Genomic DNA, 18988 nt, shown 5'->3' with positions numbered 1-18988 from the left:
CCCCGGGACCCCCGCCGAGAAGAGCCCGCCCCCAGAAGCGCGCCGCCGCCGGCCGTCGGGCCGAGCCGCAGCCGAGCGGCCGAGGGCCCGGGCGGCGGGCGGAGACGCGGCGCCCTCCCCGCTGCGGTCCGCGTGAGGTGAGGCCACCTCGCGGCCGAGGGGGCGGGCGGCCCGTGGGTAGGGGGTGTGGCGGGCGGTCGTGGGCCTCTTGGCCTGGGTGACCCGCGCTAGAGTTCCGGGCCGGGACGTGGGTCAGGGCCGAAGCCCTGGGGAAGGACCGTCCCTATGCCGGAGGTGCCCCCGAGTGTGCGTGGGGAACAGGCGAGAAGCGGGGCCGCGGGGCAGGGCGGTGGGGAGCCTGGCGCCACCTGTGGCCTGTCCGGCGAGACCTAAAAAACTGTTGTGCCCTTGGCAGCACTTGAGGATGACTAGTTCCATGTGTTTCTTGGGTGCCCGTTTTCCTTTGAGATATGAAAAAAAAGGGTACAGAGCTGTTGGAATGTTTCAAATCATGCGAGCGTCCGACTTTGTAACAGGGCCAAAGACTTGAGTTGCACACGTGGGAAGCTGTTTCTGAAGCTTAAAAAAGTTGGGCCTACCCTAAACTCATGACTCCTGAGCCCCTACAAACACTTCTCTCTTGTCTTGTGGAGCTAACACTTAAAAGATTTGTGACCATTAGCTTAGTAACTAACTCCAAAGAGTGTTTACTTAAAGTGAGTTGTTGAAAAAAAAAAAAAAGTGAATTGTTGGCCACTGATGAAAAATGGCCCAAACTACTTTAAAACCAAAGTGGGAAAATTTAAATTCAGAACCCAGTTAGAAGAATGTCGTTATTTTTCAAGTAGACTTAAAGCATGAGTCCTGTCTGATGTTAATAGTGCATAGTGGAGTCTTGGGAGGAGGGAGGTGACAGGTTCCACTTCAGGAATGTCACAAATTCCCACAATTTTATTGTAGTTTTAAGTAATCAGATTGGGGCTTCTTTTTCTAATGTATTTTTCCCCTTTTATTATTCCTCCCTTATTCCCTTTTTGGAGACTGGTCATGGAGACAAAAAAGTTTTAAGGAGAAGTAGAAAGTTTACCTTAGATTAATTCAGTTTACTTTGAGGTTTACACTTTTCTTCTCCAGTTGCTGTTATCCACAGGAATTAAGACAACATAGTCTTTCTTAAAGGTCTGATGCAGAAAGTTAAATATCAAAGTTGCAATTATAGCTGTCTTTGTGTCCACTATTGATTTGTAGAGCTTCACAATTAAAAAGCAAAAACTTTGCTGGGCGTGATGGCACATGCTTGTAATCCCAGCACTTGAGAGGGGAGGCTGAGGCAGGAGGATCATTGAGTTCGAGGCCAATTTGGGCTGCACAGAGAGATAAAGGCCAGTCTGAACTACATAGTGTGAGACCCTGTCTCAGAAAAAAAAAGTGGCATATCTTACACTTTTTAATGGAAAGAAGTCAGAATAATATTTTTCTTTCTCGTTTAGAATTAAAACAAGTCTACTTTTGGCTTTAGTGCTGTAGATTTATTTGTAGCATCTCTTTTCCTCTGGCACATTGGTCTCTGGCCGTTTCTTGAGTGCTTTAAGATACTTCTGCCTCAGGGACTGCACTTGTTTATTCTGGTTCTCTCTCTCTCTGTTTTGCTTTGATTTTAGAGACAAAGTTTCACTGTATAGTTAAGCTGGTCTTGTACTCACTGTGTAGCTCAGGCTGCCCTGGAATTCGTGATCCTCCTGCCTCAGCCTCCCAAGTACTGGGATTACAGGGTTGTGCCACCATGCCCAGTATTCATGTATGTATGTGTACTTGGGTATGTATGTATATATTTGTTTTGAGGTACTGGAAATGAACCCAGGGCTTTCACTCTGAACTACATCCCCATCCTATTCCCCCCTTCTTTTGGAAACATGGTCTTGGTAAGACACCAAATTGTTCAGGCTGGGCTCAAATCTGTGATTTTCCTATCTCAGCCTCCCACAGTGCTGAGATTACAGGAATATGCTACCATGCCTGGTTTGTTTCTTCTTTTGGATCAGTTTTCCATTATAAAGCTGCCTAGTCTCTTTGTCTTCTCAACTGTCAAAAGCTACATTCTCTGTCTGAATTGCAAAGTCCCTAAACCACACAGATTTACATAATTCTCTAACCTGCTGCTTTGCTTTATTGTTTTCCTTGTCAATCTGTAATACTGCTATTTTATTTTACTTTATTTTATTTAGGTTTCTTTGGGGGGGGGGGATTGCTTATGACCTCATGCTTGTCAGGCAGGTGCCTACATCACTGAGCTAAACCTCCAGCCCTGTTTTATTTTATTTTGGGGACTCTCTATAGTTTTGGGGACTCTCTATAGTCTCACTCTATAGTTAAGGCTCATCTTAAAACTCACTGTGTAGTACTGACTGGCCACAAACTCAAGGCAATCCTCCTGCCTTAGCCTCCCGAGTGTAGGCATTATAGGTGTGCACCACTATGTTTAGCATATTTTGTATTAGTCTCATCATTAAAAAAGTGAGCTTCAGGAGGGCAAATATTTTTGTTTCGTTGATCATTATCCTCATCAGGTTAGCACATTTGACAACTGTCTGTGAGCAGCAAACATCAGCTAGATAAGGAGGAGGAATTTTTATTCATTTGTTTTTGGTTTAGGATTGAAGTTAGGCATATATTCTACCTCTGGCCTTTTAAAAAATTTTACAGCAGCATTCCCAGCACTTTAAAAAATTTTATATTGAATGAGGAGTTGTGGTGGTGCACGCCTGGGAGGCTGAGGCAGCACAATCAGGGAGATTTCAAGCCCTGGGCCATGTAGTGAGTTCAAGATCAGCCTGATCAAAAAAGCAACAAAAAGTTATTTCTAGAGAGTGTTTTGCTAAATTGCCCATGCTGACCTTAAATTTGTGATCTTCCTACTTCAGCCTCACTGTTATCTGGGATTATTACAGTCCTGTGCCACTGTACCTAACTTTTTTTGGTGGGGGGGCAGGGGGGAATCGGGGCTTGAATTCATGACTGTGCACTTGCAAGGCAGGCACTTATGCTAAATCCCTGGCCTGACTGTGCCTAACTTTAAAATTTATTTATTATAACATGGTCTCACTATGTTGCTGTGGCTGGCCTTGAAGTGGGCTCAATAGCTTGAGTAGCTGACTACAGGCATGTGTTACTGCTGGGCTCTAGAACTCTCCTTTTAGTGAATCTCAATCATGACTGATGGTACTTAGAGGTGCAGGATAAGTTTTCACCAAGATTTTTTTTGTTTTGTTTTGTTTTTGAGATACAGTCTTGCTGTATAGTTATAATTTAGGATTTTGTAAGGTACTCATTGGAAACGCTGATTTTTTTTTTTCTCATGACAACATTTTAAAAAATTTTATACTGCACATGTGTGCAATATATAGTGTTGTAGGAAGTTGATGCATGTGCTTAACACACTGAAGTTCCTCTTCCCATTTTCCTTTTCATCCTCCTAACCATCCCTTGATCCTCTCTCCTCACCCATGGATTTTTTTGGTATATATTTGCTGTATATCATGTTTATATTCCTTATGTGGAGTTGGTATATATACATGACATATCCCAGTTCTTTTTTCTTTTTTTTTTTTTTTTGTGCCTCATCCTTTCCCTTCTTTTACCCCCACATTCCTTCTCCCATGTCTTGATCCTCTTTGAGACTATATTTTTCCCTACTTTCTATTTGAAGATGTTGGTTTTTCTGTCAGTCTTAGAATCCTTCTCTTTTGATAAAGGCTTTGTGCTTTCATGCCATTGAATGAAAAGTATTTTGAAAGGCACTGAGGAGGAGTGTGGTGATCTTTGTTGGTCTTATATCTCACGTGGCTAGAATTTTACATAAGCTGGGTTCTTCCACTGACTATGGCACACTGCTAAGACATATTTCATCATTTTTACCTCTTTGGACCCAGAAAGCTGAGCAGGCTGGTTTCAGCCTGAATTTTTCAGTAGACTGAAGATATTAATATGTAAACTTACAATCTTAGGGGTTAGTTTTACTCCCCATTTACGAGCTGAAAAGCTAAGAATGGCTGTTGCTAGTAATAGTGGAATGTTAAGTTCTAGAGAACATAAGATATATGTACATATATATAATTTTTTTTTTTTAATTTTATTTAAGGAGAAAAGAAAAAAAAAAGCAGGGAAAGGGTACAAGTTATACAGATTTACAGAAAAAAAATGAACAGTAGGAAATCACTAGTTAATGGATTACATATTGTCATCTTAGAAATAATTGTTCAAGTCACAAAATTAAAGCTTGTAAAGTGGACATTCCATCAATGATACTGCAAACAGTTCTGTTCATTGATCCAATAAAACTCTGTGATATCATTTTCTATCTTATACACTTAAATATACATGCAGTTATATAGTTTGGAGCACTTTCTTTTCCTCTCTTTTGTACCATGACTATTACAGATTTTGGGTTTCATTGCTCCCACGGTTCTTATTACTTTTTTGGAAGAGAGTAAAACCAAATGTGACATAAGAGAACAGACTCGGTCAAGTCAAAAGGGTGGACATAATAGATAATGTAAAAACATAATACAAGGTGATCAACAATGGTTACCATAATGCCTCCCGCTATCTCTAATAGAATTGCCTATATCATCAGTTATAATAAAATTGAACAAAACAGTAAAGAACGAAACCAACAAAACCAAAACATTGGAGACATTATGGGTCTTCAAAAGTAGATAATAGTCAACGAGAATGGGCGTTATAATGAATCTCACTATCTTCACAGCTGTTGCTTAAACTTTCGAACCTGGTAGTATCAAGCAAAACAGAATAGGGGAACATCAGTTAAAAACCAGATGGTGAGACTAATACAGGGCTTTAAATCAAGGTAACGAAAAGTCAAAGTGGGTTACTATAATATATCCTGCTATTTTTTTCCTTTAATTAAAAGGATAAAGATAAAAAAGTAAATAATGGAGTGGAGATTGAGATAAAAGAGGGCATAACAATGAAACAGCGCAGATCAAAACATAACCATTTAAGCAGATTAGTGTTTCACCACCAGATAATCCTAACCTAAAAGTAGTTACCATATTGTCTCTTTCTTTGAAATCCTTGAGTACAACTTCGTATACTGTAGCATTAAGTATATCAAAACAATGTAAAACCATTCAAGAGAATGATAGCATTACAGAGTATTTAGAATCGACTAACAGAAAATGAACAATGGTTTCTGTATAATCTCCTTGTCTTTAAAAGGTTTTTGCTTATACTATCGTACATAATAAAATCCAATAAGATACAGCCTATTTAGACCATTGGAGACAGAAGGACAAAAGCTAGATGAGACTTCAAAACAAGATGATACTAAATCAGTATTACCTATTAAGATGTCATTTTCTCCAAAATAGCTGTTCCTATCATCCAATCTTCTCTGCCTCATTTCTGTTGAGCTCTTTTTCTGTCAGTAGCTGTCAGTTTGTCTTCTTCATTTTGTTCTCTGCTCCATTCGTTGTGGCCTCTCTGCTATTATTTCTGGATTCTTTGTATTTTTCTTTTTTTAGAATATCCTGCAAAACTCTCTTTAGAGTTGAATTGGTGGTTGCAAATTCCCCCAGTTCCTCTTTATCCTGGAAGCACCTTGTTTTTCCATCAATTTCCAGGGACAGTTGTGCAGGATATCTCAATCTTGGCTGGAGATTATTATCTTTCAAAGCTTGAATTATTTCCCCCCACGCTCTTCGTGATTTGATGGTTTGTGCAGAGAAATCTGCTGTAATTCTGATGGGTGTTCCCTTGTAAGTGGTCTGTTTCTTGTCTCTTACAGCTTTTAATATTCTGTTCTTATATTGAATTTCTGGAATTTTTATTATTATATGCCTGGGTGTTGCTCTGTTTGGGTTGTAGGTGGCTGGGGTCCTGTATGCCTCATATATCTGAGTATCTTTACCTTTTGCTAAATTAGGAAAATTCTCCTGGATTATTTCTGTGAGTAGCTTTTGTAGTTCACTTGTTTGTGTCCCTACTTCTTCTTTTATGTTCTTAATCCTTAAGTTATGGATCCTCTTATCATCTTCTTGTCTTTGTATTATTGCTGTTTGTTTCTTTGTTATTTTTAAGAAGTTTTTCATTTCATTCTCCCATATTACAAGTCTGCCCTCCAGTTCAGATAGTCTGTCCTTAGTTTCTTTCAAGCTGTTATGCCAGTCTTCTATAGACTTCTTAGTATCTTGGTAGTGCCTTTGAACCTGCTTCACGTATTCTATGCTTTCTCTGTTTTCTCCATCAAACAATTCTCCCCTTTTTTTCTGTTCTTCCATTCCACCACCTGTTTTTTCTTGGGTGGTACTTAGCATTTCTCTAACTATTCTGCCTACTTCTAGCTTCAGGTCGTTGATAACTTCATTCCTGAATTGGTCTATGAGGCTCTCTATATGGTGCCTTATGTATATTGGTGCGGTGTCTGCTATTGCCTGTTTCTCAGAATTGGGGGCCGAGGAGCCTTTCTTGTTGCTGCCTTTTCCCATGCTGCCTCTTCTTCTCTGTTCCTTATATATGCAAGCTTATATAAGAGGCCCAGCTTCTCTCCCAGTCAGCCACAGCCTGATCGAATTGCGCCAGTTAGGTGTTCCCACTCACCGCTGCGCACCAGGGAGTTACGGACCAGGCAGCCTACGCATCTCCCCTCCCGGCCACCGTCAGGCTCTGGGATCTGGGTTGGGACAGTCTACCAGGTCCGCCGGCAGCGTCACGCAGGCCAGGCACTTTTCACCAATCCCGCCTGAGAGGGGGATGTGTGGCTGGAGTCGCCACAGCGCCCTCCTCCCGCAGGACTGCTTGGGCCCAGAAAGTCCTCTGCTGGAGTCAAACTGTGGTAGAGTGTCAGTTTCTCTCACTCACCTCACCACAAGTCAGTGCACGCCTCCCTGCCGTTCGCAGATTGCCGTTCTCAGAGCTTCTGTGTGTCTCTCTCCTTGCCGAGCCACTGTAGAGGCAGCCAGCCGCCACGCGGCAGGAAACCCAAATCGCGGCTTACAATGGTGCGGGGTCCAGCCTCCACACCGAGGCTTTTCTCTTCATGTTTTAGCACCAGGACTGCATTCCAAGTTGGTTTCTCTCAGCCCAGTTCGTTCCTGAGTCAGCAGAGCATATCTCCACCTGCTTATGTCTCCTTAGTCCGCACCATTCCTGGCTTCTGAGCCGAGTCTTTCAGAGAGCCTCCGGTAGTTGCTGTTATCTGTCCGCCATGTTCTCCCGGAACATATATATAATTTTTTAAAACAAATTCATAGTGGGGAAAATTTCTAGCAGTTAAGTCTGTTACATATAGTGGCACACACCTGTAATCCCAGCACTCAGGAGGCTGAGGCAGGAGGGTCACTGAGGGTTTGAGGCCAACCAGGTTACATAGTGAGTTCAAGACCAGCCTGAACTACACAGTGAGATCTTGTCTCCGAAAGAAAAAAATCTATTACGTTTGAGGATAAAAGGAGCAGGCCCTTTGAGTTCCGCAGGTTATCTTTCATGTATTTTGTTGCTTCTAGTTGTTGTACTTGTTACCTTCATTGATTTTCTTAAGTGGGCCTGGATAAGATTTCTCTTTGGGTCAGTCTGTCTGCTCTTTTCTATTTTAAGAAGGCAAAAGGAATGAGATCTGCTTTTAATATGTTTGTAGGAATGTGGTGGCAAAGCTAAGGCTTTTGCTTAAATATTTTGCCAGGATTTGGAAAGAACAGTTTGTATGGGATGAAAGAATTGGGGATCTAGTGTGAATTTGATTGGACCTGGTTCTGACATTAATGTTAAGAAGTTAATAGCCTCAGGCTGGCAATGGTGGCACATCCCTGTGATCCCAGGACTTGGGAAGCTGAGGCAGGAGGATCACCACAAGTTCAAGGCCGGCTGAGGTTATCTAGTGAGTTCAGGGCCAGCTTGGATTGCAGAACCCCTGTCTGAACCCATCCCCCAAAAAACTCATCAACAAAAACTTACCTTGTTTGATATTTTATGTGTAGTTTGGCTCACACTTAGAATTTAAAACCTGCAACAAGGATCTTGTTTATTTTAGTAACTGATATATATTCCTAATGCTTAAAATAGTCCCTCTACACATTTATTAAATTAATGAATGAAATTGAGGTTCCTGAGTCCTGTCCCAGATTTTGATTTAGTAAGCTTAGGAGGAAGCCCAGGAATTTTAAAAAAATAACATGCAAAGTATTCTTAATGTCTCTAAGTCAGTTGTCTTGGTTTACATTTCAAAAAACACAGCTTTCTTCTGTAATCCCAGCATTTGGGAGGCTGAGGCAAGAGGATCCTTGTGAGTTCATGGCCATCCTGAGCTACAGAAAGGTCAAGGCTAACCTGAACTGCTCAGCAAGAACCTGTCTCAAAAAACGCCCCCCAAAACAAACATTACCCCCTCTCCCCCCAACAGTTTTCTGCTGGGGCTTATGGAAAATACCTGAAATCCCAACTATTTGGGAGGTTGAGCCTGGAGGAACACTAGTTTGAGGCCATGAGGCTAAGGCTGAAAGATTCTAAGTTGGAGGCTAGCCTGGGCAATTTAGCATGACCTTGTTTTAGAAGTAAAAGGGCCTTGTTCAGTGATAGAAGGCCCATTGGTTAAATCCTCAACACTGCAAAACCCCAATCACCATCCCTACCTCAACAGAAGTTCTTTGGCAATTTAGTGAGATCTCTCTTCAACACTGCAAAAACACCAATAACCACCCAGTAACAACAAAACAGAGTTTGACATCTCATCTACTCTGATGATATCACTCATCATCTGTTACTAAAATCTGACATTTTTGTGTCCCTCTCTCTTTGATGAACTCTAGGCTCATTTATTCACTGGTCTTATATATCTCCATTTGGTTGGCACATACCATATTTCCCCCAAAATAAGATAGGGTCTTGTGTTAATTTTTGCTCCAAAAGATGCAGTAGGGCTTATTTTCAGGGAATGTCTTATTTTCTTCTTATACAACAGTCTATATTTATTCATGTAAAAAACTTACATTCATGTATGAAAATCTACATTTACTGAAATACAGTCATATCATTTGAAATACCTTAGCTCTCCAAACCCCAAATTCTGGTCTGAATTTCTTGCCATTCCATTTTCTATAAAACTTTTGCCTCCAGTCTCTCATGTCCAACAGTGGAGCTCTCCTTAAATGAGCACTTCTTGTCCATGTAGCCTGCTCATAGTGCTTTGCTAGCATGACTGTCAATGATTTTATGCCATGAACTTTTCACAAGTAATGACTTCTTTCTGGCTAGGCTTAATGAAATTTCCAAGTAAATCAAGTGTTAATTGAAGATTTATGAGACAGGAGTGGTACTTAAGAGTGATAGTCTACATAAAAGCAGCAAAAAATTGCAGGCATCAAAGTTCAGAAAAGGTTACCAGGTGTGTTGGCACATACCTGTAATCCCAGTACTCAGAAGGCTAAGGCAGGAAGCAGGAGTTTGAGGCCAGTGTGGTTCACATAATGAGTTCAAGGCCACTGAACTACAAGGCTCTTTTCTCAAAAAACCAAAGCAAAATCAGAAAATGTTTCTTTATTTCACTTGAGTACATTTAGTATGTCTGTTACAACACATGTTGTATTGAATTATGAAGATTCAGATTATATACAATCATGTTTATTCATAATCAAATGCATACATTATTTGTGTAGTGCATTTGTACTCTGGTAAGTTATTTGGCAATAAGTATTTTTTTTTCGTTGAGACAATAGCTATGTAGTTCAGGCTAGCCTCAAACTCACAACCGTACTGCCTCAGCTCTTGATCTCAAGTGCTGGGATTATAAGTGTGTGCCACCATGCCCAGCACAACAGCAGTGAGTCCTCAGTTTGTCTGTTTTCATAGGTGTTTCCTCTCAAAATGTGCCTGCTTGGGTATTTACAAATAATTATTTATTTTAAGCACTAATGTCATTTATATTTGATTTTAAATATTATAATTCAGTATGTCCATTGTATTGTTGTAATGGACATACTAAGTGGCTGGCTTTTAAAGGGCTTATTTTTGGGATAGGACTTATATTACGAACATCCTGAAAAATTATGCTAGGGCTTATTTTCTGATTGGTTCTTGTTTTTTTTGGGAAATACAGTAGTACCTCAAATTCAGTATGACCTATGCAAAATAGATTTGGTTGCCTTGGGGTTGTAACTCAGTGGTAAGGTGCTTGCTTAGCATGGATGGGCCTTGGATTTAGTCCCTAGCAACACAAGACAAAACAAAAACAACCCCTCAAAACAAAATAATTTTTCCATGGAAACCAGTTCTCCCTCCCAAGTTCTTTTTCCTGTGAATGATACCCCTAGCTGTATAAGGCAAACTTGGATGTTAATCTTCGGTTTTTTTTTTTTTTTTTTTTTTTTTGGTCCTTTATTGTCAAATAGTCATAAAGTTATATATATCTTCTAATCTCTCTTCATCATCATTGGCATGTGTCTTTGTTTAGGAGGGCATCATTTCTCATCTCACAGCTGTGATGGCTTTTTATTTTCATTTATTTGTGTTATTATTGTTATTGTTATAAATGTATTAAAGCTTGAATCAAGGGCCTTATGCATGCTAGGCAAATACCACACCACTGACTTCCAACTGCTTAGGATGGCCTTTAACTGGCCTCCTTGCTCCAGTCTTGCTCTTTCTAATCTCTCATTTAGTTTTATACCCTTTAGCCAAAGAAAATTATCTATTTCTCCTGCTTAAAACCTCTTAACATCTTTTGGTTACTCTAGATGCAAAGTCTGGGCTTTCTTTGACCACTTTTCCATATATTCCTTATATTTTGCTGCTACCCTGTGCTCAGGGTTAGACAGCTCATATATATTACTTGTTCTTTAACTATTCTTGTTAAGTATACCCATGTTTCTTCCCAAACACCTACTTCAAAACCTCTGCTACCACCATGCAAAAATAGGGTGGGGAGATAAGGATTTAATTCAGTGGTATAGTGCCTCCCTGGCAAGTGTGAAGTTCTGAGTTTGATTCCTGCTACGAAAGGGAAAAAAAAAAAGATGAATTAGGTATTCTGGAACTCTTTAAACCTCTCCCTTTGAATGGGGCATGGTGGTACATGCCTATAACTCCAACAGGAGGAACGCTGTGAGTTCAAGGCTAATCTGGGCTACATAGTGAGTTTAGAGAAAGCAAAGACATATTGAACTATATAGTGAGATCTTGTCTCAAAAAAAAAAAATTTCTTCCAGAGTAAGACCTAACGTCAAGAAAATTTACAAAACAAGTAAACTCATTTACTTATACATTTAATAGGTACTGACAGTTAATTGTGTTACATACTGAGGATTCCAGGATAAACGGGACATTGCCCTTACTAGACATGAGAAAAAATGTAAATAAAATACAGTAGAAAGTAGTAAGTGTAAAAAGGAGTTAATAAAAGTAGTATAAAAGTAAAGAGGGAAAGTCAAGTCAAAAGGCAAGATTCAGTTTTTCAGAGGAGGGTAATGCATGAATCTCAGTGGATTCGTTAATTCACCCAAAATTTCAGTGACTATGATACAAGGTACTGGAGATAAAAAGTAAAGATATGGCTGGGGTGTTGCTTAATGTAGAGTGCTGCCAAACATGAGGAAGGCCCTATATTTAGAGTAGGAAACTGTATTGGGGAGTAGGAATGGGGAATAGGAGTGTCTCCTGAGAGGCGGGGCTGCCTAATGGGTTGCCTCCTGAATTCCATCTTTTAGCACTGCAAGAAAACAGTGACCACTGCTTACCTTGAAAGAGTTTAGACAAGTCACTGTAATGATGTAACCTGATGAACTCTGAACTAAAACAGTGCTCAAGGTGCTTTGGAAGCACAGTGGAAGTCACAAACTTCTGTTTTGGCATGATGCTCCTGCTGGACCTTGCAGGACCAAAGGAGTTAGGAGGATGCAGGAACATAAAATCGATGAGTAGGACATGTTTGTGGAAATTAGAGGAAAGGCTAGAGAGGTAGATAGGAGCCAAGGCTTGAAGCTCTTATTTGACAGACAAAAAAGTTTGAGTTTTATCTTAAACTATTTACTTTTTTTTTTTTTGGTCTTTTTCCTTTTGGTGGGTACCAGGGATCGAACTCACGACTGCCTGCTTGCAAGGCAGGCGCTTATGCCGCTGAGCTAAATCCCCAGCCCCAGGATTTACTTTTTAAGAAATTCACTTGTACCAATTTGATGACTTGGTTATAGAATAAATTAGAGGAGTCCAGTTTAGAGATAGTCACAATCCACGTAGGAAATTGAGTCTAAAGTCATGCAAATGCATGATGCATTTAAGCAGTATTTCAGGATTGAATGTGTTAGACATGGAGATGTGTGTACATGTGCCATAGAGAATGCAAGGGAAAGACAATAAATACGGTAAGAAGGATGAGCCCTTGCATGACTTCTAGTTTTCTGAGTTCCATCATGGTGACATCAGTGAGTTATGGAATATAGAAAGATGTGGATTTGGAAATAAAAAATTTGGACTGATTGAATTTGAAGTACTTGTTGAGCCATGTAGAAATAAATGCCTAGGAGGCAGTTGGATATATCAGTTTAGGAGTACTGCAAGAACTTGGGGCTGAAGAGAATTTGAGACTTAGCAGTTTTTGTTATAGTTGAAGCAATAGATTTAGGTCAGCTAATGGGCATGTTAAGACTGAAGAACTGTGTAGAGCAAGGAAGCTTAATACTTGGCAGTTAAAGGCTAATAAACGTGGAGCCTTGAAAGAAATCTCAGGATACCAGAAAGGTGGATGGAAAAACCAATGAAGTATATGTATTGGGAATTAAGAGGACAGAGTTTTAAGGAGGAGAAAGGCAATAGTAATCAGATGTTGAAGAAAGGAAAAATCTGATTAGGAAAGAGCTCACTGAGGAGCAGGTTCACTGGAGAAATGAGAATGGTCGCCAGACTGTACTGGATTGAAGAGTAAGTGGGAGGCAAAAAAAGGCAGGCAAACTGTCTTTAAGCATGATTGCAAAGAAATGGAGAGAGGTAGCAGTGAGAGGGAACACAGGGTTCAGGAAAGCATTTTTAAAGATGACAGATGCAAGCATACTTTTATGTTAAAGGCAATAAACAAGATGATAGAGAGTATAGTATTTAAATTTTTGAACATGTATGTTACACTCTATGCTTATTGCCCTAGTAACCAAGCACCAACCACACAGTTACAGATTAACTGACCACTTCATCAGTGCTGTTCTGTATGCCTCGTTCCTTCCCACCCCAGTAACCTGTTTGCTGTGTCAACCTTTGTTCTCCTTGTAAGGGACAAAGGATGCTGTGTCAACCATTGTTCCCTTTATGAGAGACAAATGTTCCTGGAATTGGCAGACAGACGGCTATGAATTGGCTAACCACCCACTGTGAAATGCCTCTGACCTCAAGCAAAGGGGAACAAAGGCCCACCTTGTTTCTGTTTCTCATCGCTATGTACTTAATGATCAGTGAGCTAATCATAAGTGAACTCTAGAAATCAGTCAAAATTCTAACTCAGTTGCACAGCTTTGCAAATTCGATCTGCACTGTGTCACTGGGCCAGCTAAAATAAAAGTGCTTTTTTATAAAAAGACGTCGTCTTGCCCTGTTTTTCATCTCATGGGGCCTTGTTTTTTGGGGGGGGTTACAACAATGTAGAGAAGATGAAATTCAGAGCAGAGGTAGAAAAACCTCATTTATTAAGATAAGGAGGAAAAGGTAGCCAAGGGTTGTGGCACACATCTGTAATTCTAGCCCTTGAGAAGTTGAAATGCGAGGATTGCTGTGAATTTGAGGCCAGCCTTGGCAACATAATGAGTTCAAGGCTGGCCTAAAGTACATAATGAGATCCTGTCTCAAAAAAAAAAAAAAAAAAAAAAAAAAATCTGTAAAAGTGGCGTGCACCTTTATATGCTTATGGTTTTAAGATTTTTCATAATTCTTGTGTTCCTCAGTAATTTTTTACTCAGTGGGCATTCGCATTCATTGGGGAACCATATTTGAATCTATTATTATGTTGATGGTTTAAAGGTGTTGATTTTCAGAATCTCTGATTCTGACTGGCCTTAAACTCATGGTGATCCTCCTGCCTCAGCCTTCCAAGTATTGGAATTACAGGCATACATTACCAGTCTGACTTTATTGGTTTTTTGAGACAGAGTCTTGGTATGTAGACCAGCCTTGCCTAGAACTCACTACATTCTTTTATAATTACTAGTTAGCATTGTTCTGTGGGAAAGGACTTTCCTCTTCTGTTTTTTTTTTTTTTTTTTTTTTTTAAAGACAGGATCTCACTGTATAGTTCAGGCTGCCCTTGAATTCACAGTAGCCCATGCTGGCCTCTATGGCAATTCTCCTGCCTCAGCCTTCCAAGTGCTGGGATTATAGGTGTGTAATCCTGCCACCACATCCTGCCTCCTTTTTGTTTTTTGAGAATCAATGTAGAGTTGATATTTTTAATTAATTAATTAAATTTTTGTGACAGGGTCTTGCTCTGTAGTCTGGGCTATCCTCGAATTCCTGGTGACCCTCCTGCCTCAGTTTCCTGAGTTCTGGGATTACAAGTGTGCACCACTATGGCCAAGTTGTCATTCTTAATTATCCATTATCTTTATGAATCTATTTCTAATTTTAAAAAATTGAGTGGGTTCCAGACTTGGGACTTTGTCTCTCCACATATACTTGAGTAAGAAAGTATCTAAATTTAATAATTTCATACAAGGAAGTGAACTCTAGGCAGCTGTGGTGACTTGCCTTGGGAGGTGATGTTATATAGAAGATAGGCATTGTTCTTTTTTTTTGAGACAAGTTCTCACTACGTAGTACAGGCTGGCTTTAAAATTTGAGTGCTGGAATTACAGATGAGCACTGCCATGCCCAGCTGTGGTGGTTTGTATTATGTATATATTTATTTTTATTTTCCTAACTTGGTGATATCATGTAAAGGTAAAAATATTTTTATGTTCTTATGTAATCCAGTTTGAAGTCACTTATGAGTTACTTCCATTTGTGTCTTCTGCTATCTGAGTTACCTTTTTTTGATTGGAGGATTTCTAAAGGCAGGCCTTCCCTTGTGCTTTGAACTTGCATCTTGTATTCTTCTGTGTGTTTTATGTATTGGTCTGTGAAATGCAGTCTAGGAAACTGACATAAAGTTAGGTGTTTGGTTATTGTGAACATTTCTGTTGTAGTATAGCTTTATGGGTCCTTATGAGACCTGCTTTTTTTTTTTGTACCAGGGATTGAACTCATGATCTCGCGCTTGCAAGGCAGGTACTTATCTCATTGAGCTAACCCTGGCCCTTATTTTGTTTTTTTGAGACTGGATCCTGCCATGTAGTTCAGGCTGGGATTGAACTCACTATGTAGCCCTAGCTGGCCTCAAACTCATGGTGATCCTCCTGCCTCAACCTTCCAAGTGTTGGTATTACAGGCATGTACTACTAGTCTGACTTCCTTGGTTTTTTGAGACAGGGTCTTATTACGTAGTCTAGCCTTGCCTAAAACTCACTATCTAGACTTACATAGCCCAGACTGCTCTCAAATGCATGGAGATCCTTCTGCCTCCGCCTTTGAATGCTAGGATTACAGGCATGTGCTACCACACCCAGCTTAAGATCTGATTTTTTAGCAAATCCAAAATAGGAGTACCCTTTGAATTGGGAACTGGACTCATTTATAGTCAGTTTGAGAATATATTGCTTTTTTATTTCTATATAAAATGAGATATGTCATTTCCTTCCACAAAACATTTTATACTAAATATGAAACCCATTAATTCTATGTATCTCTTTTATGTGGAAACATATAAACAAGTTATAAGGAAGCTGATAATGTGTTATTAATGTGTTCTGTTGAGATGTTTAAAATTCTGCATTCAATCCCAGTGGAAGAAATAGGGAATTATTTTGGAAGGAGAAGTTGGTCGTTTCCAGAAGTCATAGATACTGTTTTTTTTTTTATTGGTACCGGGGATTGAACTCACAACCGTCTGCTTGCAAGGCAGGTGCTTATGCTGCTGAGCTAAATCCCCAGCCCCCATAGATACTGTTTTAATTAATGTAATTTCTAACCTATAAATTGATTATATGGCTTATATATTCTTTCTATTTTTTGTGGAATACTGCTTTATGGTTACTTAAGAAATTAGCTGCCTGGCAACATAAAAGCATTAAAATGAATCACATGACTTCCAACTATTTCTATTATGTGACTAAATTTAGAATCATGTACAGCTCCTGTAGAGTTGAAATCTGTGGGGATTTTAATAGTTAAGTCAGACAATATTCAGCTTTTCAGAGTAAGGGAAAAGGAACGTAGTTTCAAATGAGTTTTTGGACTGTCACTCAAATCACTTAATTAAGACTCAGAGTCCAGTGAAAAGTCACAATTGTTTTGAGAATTTTATTTGAATACTGTATTGCTGAAAGCTTGTTAGAGCCTGGGCTCATGATGGTGAAAGAGCTAATACTTTTTTCCTCCCAGGTGAATTTGCTAGAGGCTATCCACTATCCTTCCTGAGGTGTCTCTCCAAGTTATGCCTGATAAATGTAGTTAATACTTCATCTGGATGGATGAGACAGTACATCACAGCTAGAGATCAGGTGAGCATCACTCTTGGGTACTTATGGGTGAATTTTGTGATAATGTTGGAATTGTTTTTGTGAATTCAGATGAGTTTATGTAGTTTCTGAGGAGAAAGTTATTTCATGTGCATTTAACTGTATGTGAAATGTGAAGATCTGTTCATGTACTGTATTTAGATAGGACTTCAGCATAAGAAATGGCAGATAATGGTTAGTACAGTGGCAAATGCCTGTAATCTCAGTACTCTCTAGGAGGTTGAGGGAAGAAGATTGCAAGTTTAAGCTCATCCTAGGCTATTTGGGGATATTCAGTCCCCAGTATTGCATCAACAAAAAACCCACAAGGGCAAATAAAATTAGGAATGGCAATTTTGAATTACTAAGTTAAATATAAGTTAAAATAGAACGACATTTTTTTCCTGTGGTTTGTTAATTTTTGCGTGCATGTGTGTTGGTGTATGTATATGTAAGTATGTGTACGTGCGCTAAGGACTGAACCCAGGGCTTCCAGCTTGTTAGACAAGCATTCTACCACCATTGAGCTAAATCCCTACCCCTAGGATGGGCTATTTTGAATATGATGTACATAATTCCTAAGTGGATAATTGGAGAAGTAGGACTTTCTGTTGTAATAGCTAGGAATGTTAGGGAAAAATGCAAAAAATTTTGTTACAAACAAAAAAAATTCATAAAAATTAAATGTGTGGTTATTGTGACTATTGATTTATACAACTAATAAGAAATTAAACCTAGTATTCTCATCAAATTAAGCCTATGTATTATATTTATCTTTTTCTCCTTCCTGCTGGGCTTTTTATAGATCTGTTTTTTTAATTATCTACTTTATTTATTTATTTTCACAGTGCTGAGAATTGAACCTATCCCTTTCTCATGTTAAGAAAATACTACCATAGGCCTGCACCCTACTCAAGATCAGTTTTAGAACAGAAATGTGTTTTTTGGGAAAACAAGATTTTCTAAGATAGAACAACCTAGGAAAGAGGTTATGGAAAGATTTCTTGTTTTTTTTTTTTTTTTTTTTTGGTCTTTTTTGAGACGGGATTTCGCTATGCAGTTCAGGCTGGTCTTGAGCCCACTTTGTAGCCCAGGCTGGTCTTGAACTTGCAATGATCCTCCCACCTCAGCCTCCTGAGTGCTGGGATCACAGGTGTGAGCCACCACGCACAGCAGATTTCCTGTTTTTTGTTTTTGTTTTTAATAAATAATAATACTAATACTACTATTTTTGTGTATTTGCTAGTGGAAATTGAACCCAGGGCCTTCACATTGTGCTACATCTCTAATCTTTTTTATGTTTTATTTTGATACCAAGTCTTGCAAAGTTGTGATTGTCTTGTTTCAGCCTCCCTTCTGTGGTTATAGGTGTGTACCACCATGCTCAGTGTGAAACATATTGTTTTTTTTTTTTTTTTTTTTTGTCTTTTTCCTTTTTATCGGTACCAGGGATCAAACTCACGACTGTCTGCTTGCAAGGCAGGCGCGTATGCCGCTGAGCTAAATCCCCAGCCCCTGAAACATATTGTTTTAATAATTTTTTTCTTAAATAAATGGGCTATGACTCAATTTTAAAACTTGTAAGTATTCCAGTAAACCTGTTCTCTAGTGGTCTTGATCAGTTTCCAGTTAGATGTTTCCAGTTAGATAGTGGGTGTTCTGTTTTCTTGGTTTTGTAACATTTTCTCTGGATAAGCACTTTCTCTTTGTATTATAAGTGAAGTGTTTTTGTTTTTGGTACAGTACTGGGAATTGGATCCAGTTGTGCTTGCTTATATCCCCCAACTTTTAATTTTTTTTTTTTTTTTTAAATTTTGGAACTCAAGTTACCCAGCCCAGATTTGAACTGTGATACTCTTTCTATCTCATCTTCCCTGAGTACCTCCCTGAGTAGTGGATTACAGATATGACCTACAATGCCAGACTTTTTTTTTTTTTTTTTTACAAAAAAATTTCCCCCCCTCCAGAAAGAAAGGTCTCGCAATGTTGTTCAGACTGGTCCTGAACTGCTGGGCTCAAATGATTCTCTTGCATCAGCCTAATGAACCTAAGTATGTAGTTAATCAACTCATGTCTAATCTTGTTTTCCCTGTACACCTAACACCTCCCTTCCTGATCTGATTAGAAGCAGATCTTTAATGTATTATTTCCTCCATATTCATAAATATGTAAATATGTATTTCTAAAACAAAAAAGACTTTAGAAAACATAATACATCTGGGACTGTGGATGTAGCTCAGTCCCAACACTGAAAAAATTTTTTCCTTATTCTTGTTTATACATCAGAAGTATTATGGGATATATATGCGTGATGTATTTTATTGCCTTTTTAAAAGGCATTTTGGGCTGGGAATATAGCTCAGTGGCATAGTGCCTGCCTGGGAAGTGCGAGGTTGTAAGTTCGATCCCTG

General features: G+C 39.3%; 1 protein-coding gene across 3 annotated transcripts in view; it reads left to right on the top strand.

Annotated features, from left to right (window-relative positions):
* R3hdm2 (R3H domain containing 2) overlaps window positions 1-18988 on the top strand; it is a 190066-nt gene continuing 171078 nt past the window's right edge. Inside the window, exons 1-2 of one of the 3 annotated variants that reach the window (XM_063254994.1) lie at window positions 1-137; window positions 16462-16580. In XM_063254994.1, the coding sequence (XP_063111064.1) occupies window positions 16551-16580 (30 nt within the window). In that variant the 5' untranslated portion in view covers window positions 1-137; window positions 16462-16550. Of the gene's footprint in view, window positions 138-16461; window positions 16581-18988 lie in introns of those variants that run through there. The other 2 variants (XM_013159312.3, XM_063254989.1) reach the window with 2 other exon arrangements.

This window comes from Cavia porcellus, unplaced genomic scaffold (genome assembly GCF_034190915.1).
Source record: "Cavia porcellus strain 051 isolate PalLab524CR breed Dunkin Hartley unplaced genomic scaffold, mCavPor4.1 scaffold_8, whole genome shotgun sequence".
In the NCBI taxonomy this organism is placed as follows: domain Eukaryota; kingdom Metazoa; phylum Chordata; class Mammalia; order Rodentia; family Caviidae; genus Cavia; species Cavia porcellus.
The sequence above is the reverse complement of the archived record's forward strand: the minus strand, read 5'-3'. Positions and strand labels throughout refer to the sequence as shown.